Source organism: Sinocyclocheilus anshuiensis, unplaced genomic scaffold (assembly GCF_001515605.1).
Source record: "Sinocyclocheilus anshuiensis isolate Anshui unplaced genomic scaffold, SAMN03320099.WGS_v1.1 scaffold962, whole genome shotgun sequence".
Classification (NCBI taxonomy): Eukaryota; Metazoa; Chordata; class Actinopteri; order Cypriniformes; family Cyprinidae; genus Sinocyclocheilus; species Sinocyclocheilus anshuiensis.
In genome coordinates, this window is record NW_015537985.1 from 759,479 (window position 1) to 768,201 (window position 8,723).

The 8,723-nt window shown below is 38.0% G+C and overlaps 1 protein-coding gene across 2 annotated transcripts in view; it reads left to right on the forward strand.

Annotated features, from left to right (window-relative positions):
* LOC107674209 (dual specificity testis-specific protein kinase 2-like) overlaps window positions 1-8,723 on the forward strand; it is a 35,973-nt gene that overhangs the window by 4,406 nt on the left and 22,844 nt on the right. For both annotated transcript variants that reach the window (XM_016468122.1, XM_016468115.1), the window contains exons 2-4: window positions 115-410; window positions 4,647-4,768; window positions 7,245-7,293. In XM_016468122.1, the coding sequence (XP_016323608.1) occupies window positions 186-410; window positions 4,647-4,768; window positions 7,245-7,293 (396 nt within the window). In that variant the 5' untranslated portion in view covers window positions 115-185. The remainder of the gene's footprint in view (window positions 1-114; window positions 411-4,646; window positions 4,769-7,244; window positions 7,294-8,723) is intronic.

Consider the following 8,723-nt stretch of genomic DNA (forward strand, 5'->3'; position numbering starts at 1 on the left):
CTGCCATGGATTCCAGACCTTCAGCCGTCAGTCTAAAGGTCTGGCTACGCGAGACTAAGGGCAGCCTAAAAAACAATATTTTATTCATCTATTTATCTGTTTATTCCTTTGTAGGTCTAGCAAGGACAGTCAAAAATGTGATCCGGTGATTGATACTCTACCAGATTAGTTGTGCACCAGTAGCAATGGAGCGGAGCAAACGCAACTCCATTGCTGGGTTCCCCATGCGGCCAGATCGGCTGGAGGACCCGGATTGTGAAGGAGGAGGAGCAGAAACCAGTCCGGCACCGCTGGACAGGGTGTGTCCCTCATCTTACCGGGCCCTCATCAGTGCCTTTTCTTGCCTGACCCGACTTGATGACTTCATCTGCGAGTGGATTGGCTCTGGGTTTTTTTCAGAGGTCTACAAGGTAAGATGGTTGTGTGTGATGACGATAAGTCATTTCGATTTTGGTTATTAGCTTTACCAAACCACCTGCAGAGTTGAGTTCTGACATTCTTCATTATAATTGTAAGTGAACATGAAAACGTTGATTATCTGATTCAACGGTTTGATAACTCCTACAGTTTTTGCACACCAGGAGATGAGAGTTGTGTAGCCTTTTTTCAAAGATAGACGGAGATTTAGTGGAAAAGGTCCTAAAGGATTCAGTTAATGAGTTGTCATCTAGGTTGCAATGTTAGATAGGTGTGCATATTTTGGCATGTAAAATTAAATGTTGTTTGCTTAACAGTGATGATATTTACAGTACTTGCTATTGGATTACAATGTGTAGTTAACTTGTGCAAAAGAAAGAAGAGTAGCCTATAGGGCTAGTACTGATCGCCATAATGATGGTTAGGGCTGTGCAAAAAATCGAATGCGATTTTCATGCGCATCTCGTCAGTAAAGCCGCTCCTGTGATTAGTAGTAAATCTCCAGCATGTGCTTTCAGATGGAGCGGCATTTACTACACAGAGCCGTCGACTACACGTCAGAGTCGAATGAAATTCGCATTCGATTTTTTTGCACAGCCCTAATGATGGTATTTGCTAAAGAGAGTCTTTCAGTATGACTTGGTATGATATGATATCAAAGTTAGAAGTTAATGAAGATGAAACATTGTGGTTAAAACTGGGAAAGATTCAGTTTTGTGTCCAAGTTTAAATGCAGTAAAACTGGCTGCTTTTAGTCTGTTTGGGCCTAAAGTATTGCATAGCAATGCCTGTCATTGGCTGACAGTGGCACAGGTTCAAATCCGGCCTGGTTCATGTCCTGATCTCATTCCCTTCTCTCTTACCCAATAGTTTCCTGTTTCTCCGCACTTATCCTGTCAAATAAAGACATTAAAAGTCTGTTAAAAAGCCTGTTTAGATACTATTACCTTTTATAGGATAGATTTACTTAGTCCCTTAACCTTTGCTTTTTACAGTAACATGCATAAAGTAGCTTTCAGAGTTTGTGAGAGTCAGTGCCTCTTCTGTGATTTCTCTCTGTTCTTCAAACTAATGTAGCAGACTGGTATCTTTAATTGAAACAAGTATCATGACAGTGAACACTGACATGTCAAATAATTGCCATTCCTGTTGTTTAACATGAGGATGGTGTTTACAACATGCATCTTCGTCTGTAGTGTTGATAACAGTTTGTCATTTATAATTGTTTAGTCGTTTGCTGCCCATAAATCCTGATGACCTCCCACAGAATTAAAAATTATTACCCTTGATGCTGAGCATCAGTAGTACAGTAGCCTATTCACTGCTATTCACTATATTCACTGTGAATAATTCAATGAAGTTTGGAGGTCAGAAAAGCCCCGGGAGAACAGTGCATGATGATGCCCATTACCCAAGATCAATTCCCCTGTCGTGAACTCTTTCAGTCATGAGCAGTATTTGTCTCTGCAGAGCTTCTCTGTACATGCACATGCTGGATTGGGTTTTATTTTAGCTTGTGTGTTTTGTCATAAATGGGCCAAGTTTGTCCTCTTAGGCCAGGTATTAAATCATTTAGAGATCAGAGCTCAGCCATTTTTAGATCAAACTGTGTCTGGAGAGATGTAAGAATTGTAGACCCTGCAACTCTGAAGCCTCTATTGGCTTATTTTAATTCTGTCCATTCAGAGTTACCTACACTAGATTGTGTTGCATTTGTTATAAGCCAATCAGAACAGATATACAAAACTGTTACCAATTTGTTTTTTTTATAACTGCTTTACTGCTGATAATATCCACGTACCATGCACTGTCAGAAAAAAAAAAGTGCAAAAAGGATGCAGCAGCTTGTCACTAAGGCAGTACCCTATGTAGAAGCAGTAAAATTGTTGAAATATACATAAGAAAATAATATTTTCCTCACGATATGTATCCTAAAGACAACCCTCTACATTGCGAGTAAATCACTCGCATATGCGACTAAATCTTCACTCTGGGCGACTAAATGATGTCTAATATTAGCCAATTGCTAATAAATTCTCAGATTTTACTCGCCAGTGTGAGTTGGAGGCTAAGTATAAGTTTAGCTCAGATATATTTTCACTCGCCGAACACTCTGACTGAGCGCTTCAGAGTTTCACTCTCCGTCGGCGTGTTAGAACGAGCCGTTTTAGGGGGGCGTGGCAGAGTCTTAGGTTCGATAAAGAATATCTCTTTGGTTAAATACATACATACATATATACATGTATACCTATCTATCTATCTATCTATCTATCTGTCTGTCTGTCTGTCTGTCTGTCTGTCTGGCGAGCAAACAAAACAATTTACTAGCCAATGGCGATTCAATTGCCAAGGTGTTCGTAGAGGGCTGCCTAAAGATAAATATGTTACAAAGATTTCCCTTTAAGGGTAGTGCCCCAGTGACAAGCTGTTGTACCCCTAAATGTTTGCACATTTTCTGAGAGTGAATTTTTCTATGCAGTTTGTTTTGTGGCATCCAGTTGTGTATTTGGTTTTTCTTTTATGATGTTTGTTTTATAATGTAGACACTCTCTCGTTGGTAGGAATTAATCTCCCTTTACTTTGCATCTTGCAGGCACTTTCACTTTTAACATTAGTTTTTATTTAATGAAGCGACGAGTGTCCAGGAAATGCAAATGCTTAAGCCCTTCATGAACTTTGAATTGAGCGTGCAAATAGTTTTTTGCAGTTTAAATAATAATAAAAAACAATTCTTCCCTCAGGTGTGTGAAGCTAAAAAGATTCAGACAAAAAAGGCAAAAGTAAATTGTTCGCATAGTTATTTATTTATATAGTGGAAAAAAAGTGCAGTGAATTGAAATCAAAAAGTACATCAACTTTTGATTCTATGTAAATAAATAATTATGGAGCCCTTGTTGAGCTACGGTTTGATCCCCTGAACCTGCTTACCTTAAAATCGATGAGCATTACTTGTTAGTGATTTGTTATATATGTCCATTTAGAATATTTCCTTTTCCGCACAGGTGGCTGAGATTTAAAGCAGCAGAGTGAATGGTTTTAGGATGGCAGGCAGGGGGTGTGTATATATGGCACAGGCAGGGGTAATGCGGTGAGCCAAATACCAGCTGTGCTGGGGGTCTGCAAGAACCTGTCTGGGAAGCTAATGCAATAATTGCCTTCAGTTTATTTGAACAAATGAGTTTCAATCTGTACCCATATGGCAGGCTCAAATAAACATCTAAAAACCCCACAGCAATATGTAGAATCCCTAAATAATCATATTGCTCAATGTTGCAATCCATCTACATTTGAGGAACCAAAACATTTTCCTAGGACGCTGGATTTTTTGCATGGGCAGCAAGCTGTGACTTGAAAATAGCAGAACAGATTGAGAGTTTGGGTGCTTTAGCAGAGGCATCTGGGTCCATGTCTGACAGGCGGCTCTCACTGTAGGTGGGCACACAAAATGGGCTCTTCCTAGGCTGCTGATCCCCCAGACTGAGATTGGTTGCAGTACAGTCACCACCATGCATTTAAAATAAAAGGAAACACTCAGAAAATGTTGCTATGTGTTACGAATACAACACTCACAGATTTTAATGTTTTGGTTCCCTAGCACAGAATTTTGAGTAATCCTTCATTGTGTTGAGTCTTTTCATCACTGCATGCAGTTTGAGGAAGTCAGCATTTTACAGACATAGAAGATGAATATTTTTTTTGTACTGTGAGGAAATCCTGTGGTTGATATTTCTTTTCCTAAATGTCTTTTTATTGGTCAGCAAGATGAAAGCACAAAGCGGAAACTAGGAAACAGATCTGCAAAGGCACATTTCAGAAATGTTGTGAAACCCCTAATAGTACATGGCCAATAGTCAGTTGTGCAGTGCTTGCCTGTTTTCTTTCTTCATCTTGTGCTAAAAAAATTGTGCTGTGTAATAATGATTTTTAAGAATGACTGTTCTTTCAGACCTCATTTGCTATGGCATTTCAACTCTTGAGTGGTATTGTTGGTCTAATGCTGTGGGTTTCACTTTCTCTGATGCAATTTTTGGATAGTAGCATGTGAGAAGCAATTGCCCGATATGCACTGAACAAAAAGCTGCAGTATTTGCATTCCTTTTAAGATGAACATTCCAAGCATATAAAAGCTTAAATGAGTTCCCCTGACTCCTTTCATTTTGTCTGTATGGTTTAGCTCAAATTCAGAGTAAGACTAAAAGAACATTTCTCATTTTCTTTGTTTGTTTTAGGTGCGTCACAGAGCTTCGGACCAGGTAATGGCCCTAAAGATGAACAAGCTGAGTAGTAATCGTGCCAACATGCTGCGAGAAGTTCAACTCATGAACAGACTCTCTCACCCCAACATACTCAGGTTTGCTTTCAGTACCACACCATTATCACAGTGGATTAACACGTTTTTTGATTGGGTTAAAATGATCGTGCAGACAGCCTTTTTGCAATGTTTATTCCAAAAAAGAGAGTATAGCAAATGTTGGGCTGAGAGGTGTAACAGGATTGCAAAATGTGCAAGGCTCAAAGCTAGGCCACGGCTTCAATGTGCATTGTGCAAGGAAGATTTTATTGCAAATTCCAGGCCAGTCTCCTTTCAAGTTCTCTGCTGCCGTGTGTCTCTGTGTAGTTACTTTATGAAGTTGGTTTTTGCAGATGTGGTTTACGTTAACAAGAAACTAAGGAGCTGATGCCAATAAAAGTACATTTAATGAGCTTGTAACTAAATGGGAAAATGGAAATAACGTGTTTCAAAGAAAAACATGACTGCACTTTTCATATAAAGCTGTGGCTGATGTAGTTTAATATTAATATTAGGTTTCCTACTCTTTGTACAAGGAGTGTGCCTCGCTTTATGCACTGTCAGTGGCTCAAAATGAATGCAGTCTTTCAAACAGTGAGACTGTGGGAGTGTTGCTTTCAATGTGAATCTTTCTCTCCTTTGTAATGGAAAAGCAGAGATGACCTCTTCCTCCTCATTCCACAGAAATCCATTAACAATAGATGGAGTGAAACGACATCCTGAGTTTAGATTTCATTGAGATCAAAAAGCTGTCCTCTTGATTCTCGACTTTTGCTCAGTGAAGAACTAGTGCGTTTTGTCAACTGAGACTGCACATATCTGGGGATGAAATTTGATATTTTTGTTATTTCTATTTGTTTCGTGTATTTATTTATTTTCTGTATTAGTTTGTTTGTTTTATTATTTTATTTATTTGTTGTTATTATATTTTGAATCTTGGAATCAATGTGTTTTTGTGACAAAATGCCACCAAGAATAATAAAGCAGTTGTCTTTCAAACAATGCTGCAGTACACATTTGGTTTACTGTTTAAATATGTCTGGTACTGCTTCCATTTTTGTGATACTTGGCTTGTTTGTAGAGCAGAATTTGAGTCTGTGGGTGGATAAAAGAGTGAGAGAGGGTCTGTGTGTGGTTTACAGTCACACCATTGTTACGTCTTATTGAATGGGGGTGGAGGGACTGTAGTGCAGACAGGAGAAGGCTAAGGGGAGCTTTGTTGAAGAAATCCCAACACAGACCCGCAATAAAAGCCAGGCCTGGGCTTAATGGGGCCATAACTTTGAAAACACAGACAAATTTGTATCCTTTCTAATGACTCGTGTGAGGTGGCCATTCAGAGACATCGATACGTTGTGTCATTGCTGAGAACAAATTAGTGAAAGGCTACTGCATGTCTATATTGTGTGGACCTCACACTGCACATACATTTTGTCTTTATTTATCAAATCTGATTTTTCTGACTGTTTGCAAGTGATGACTGAAAAAAATCTGAGGCACATAAGACATCACAATTGACACAGATATTACTGTATTTATGCGTGCATGCACTACCATTCAAAAGTTTGGTGTATGTAAGAGTTTTGTAATTGTTTTTGAAAAAGGTATTTTATGCTCACCAAGGATGCATTTATTTGATCAAAAAAAAGTAATAGTTAAATTTTGAAATATTTTTTACAAATTAAAACAACTGTTTCTATTGTAATACATTTCAAAATGTAATTTATTCCTGTGATGACAGCTGAATTTTCAGCAGCCATTACTCCAGTCTTCAGTGTCACATGATCCTTCAGAAATCATTCAAATGCTGATTTGGTGCTCAAGAAACATTTCTTATTATCAATGTTGAAAACAGTTGTTGCTTAATATTTTTTTCTTCGATGAATAGAGAGTTTAAAAGAAGAACATTATATGAAATGGAAAACTTTTGTAACATTATAAGTGTCTTTCACTTTTGATTAATTTCATGTACCCTTGCTGAACAAAAGTATTAATTTCTTAATGCAAGTGGCAGAGATATTGAACTCTATTATAGTGTATTACTGTTTTGCTTCTCTTTAAAGAAATTACACTTTTTGCATTTTTTGCTACATCTTCCATTTCTGAAAGATGAAGCAGCCATTTGTATTTACGGCAGAAATCTTGCCTTTACTGTGCCATTGTGCCTGTTTACATCGGAGTTTCACCCTCCAGTCGACTGGGGACAGTCTCGAATTTTATAGCTTGTGTTGAAGTACAGCACCATAAACCTGTCTGAGTTTATGGTGTCATTTGTAAAAGCCATTTTTGACAAGAAATTAACGTAGATCATAAAATAAGCCCATTGGACAGCAGCCTCAGAGAAAGTCAGCGCTGGTGTAGACAGCAGCAGCTCATTCTGATTGATAATGCTGAATTTGCTCTTACGCCATTGATTGCACATTGACTTTTTTTTTTTGGACATCCTAGAAATTTCCTCAAACTCTTAACTGCTGCTGCTTCAGAACATTAAACTAACATCAACCTTTCTTCTTTTTTTGTTTTTGTGGTGTTGTAGATTTATGGGGGTGTGTGTACAGGAAGGTCAACTCCATGCTCTCATAGAGGTAAGTGACATCTGACTGTGTTTCATTCACCACACATCTCCTGTGAGACAGTTGACTTTTCTTCATCAGCTGTAGCTAAAACAAGACTACTTTATCACATTGATGACATTGCAACATGGCCGCCTTCTAGCTTGGAAAAAAGGCAGAAGATAACTTTTATAAGATAGCCTTTTGTACCAATAGCATTGTATTGAATTTATGCTTGAATAATACTTGCACTGCTGGAAAAAGTTGGTCTGAGAGTGCTTGCAGGGTACCTTTGATTCCTAAGTCTGTGGCATTTCCCTCTGAATCAACTGTGACACTGAACAGTTTAGTCTTTGTTCGCGGTGGCCCAAGGGGAAGTATAATATTAGAGAGCCCACTGGCAGTCCCCTAAAGGCATGTTGTATTTTTACCATCTCAAACCGTGTGGGTGTATTATGCCTGTATGAATGTTACTGTGCTATATAGTCTTATGCTCAAGATGAACACTGATTTCACTGGAAAGAGGGTTTTACTTAAGCAGGAAATTTAATTTTTTTTCCCTCAGTGAATCAGTTTAAAAATCCTGTTTAAACTTGAAGTATTGTGTATATATAAATAAAATATTTCTTTCTTTAAATAAATCAGACATAATGTGCATAAATCTCTATCCTCTGACTTGAGCTAGTTGATCGAGTGGGTATTCAGCAAAGCAATGGCCTTCTACCATGAATGTTTAATGAAAGCAAGAGGTTACAAAGGTGCTACCCAATATGAAGTCCAAGGTCTAAGAATACAATTTTATTTTTTTTATGAAAGCAAACAAAAATTGCAGGCGTTAAGTCAAATGTACGTCTCTCCTGTATACGCATATAGTGCACAGCATAAATGAGTACACCCCCTCTGAAACTTAACAAATTCAGCAATTACTCTTTGCTTAGAAGTAGGGATGCACCGATACCACTTTTTCCAGTACTCGCCCGATACCGATACTTCTATTTTTGGTACTTGCCGATACCGAGTACCGATACCAATATTTTTATTGCATTTGTAAATTTTTAAAATATTGGGTACAGAAACCAAAAGAGTATGTATAATGTTAGTTGGTTAACTTTATTTATCAAATAGATACAGTCAAACCTACATTTATTCAGATACCTTCAACATTTCTCACATTATCACAGTTTATTCACTATAGTTTATAACATGGTAATAAAATATAACAAGAACTCAGAGTTAAACGGAGTCAGAACAAATTCAGCTTGATAATGTTAGATAACTTTGATAGAAAGGTATGTAGCCTAATGGATTACAATCAACCAAAAATCAGACAGCTGTATGACAGTATTTACACAACTATCAATACTTAGTCGGGCAACCCTTAGCCTTAATGACAGCCTGTAGTCTCCTGGGCATGCTGTCACCCAGCTTCATGCAAACCTCAACTTCCATTTTTTTCCCAGACT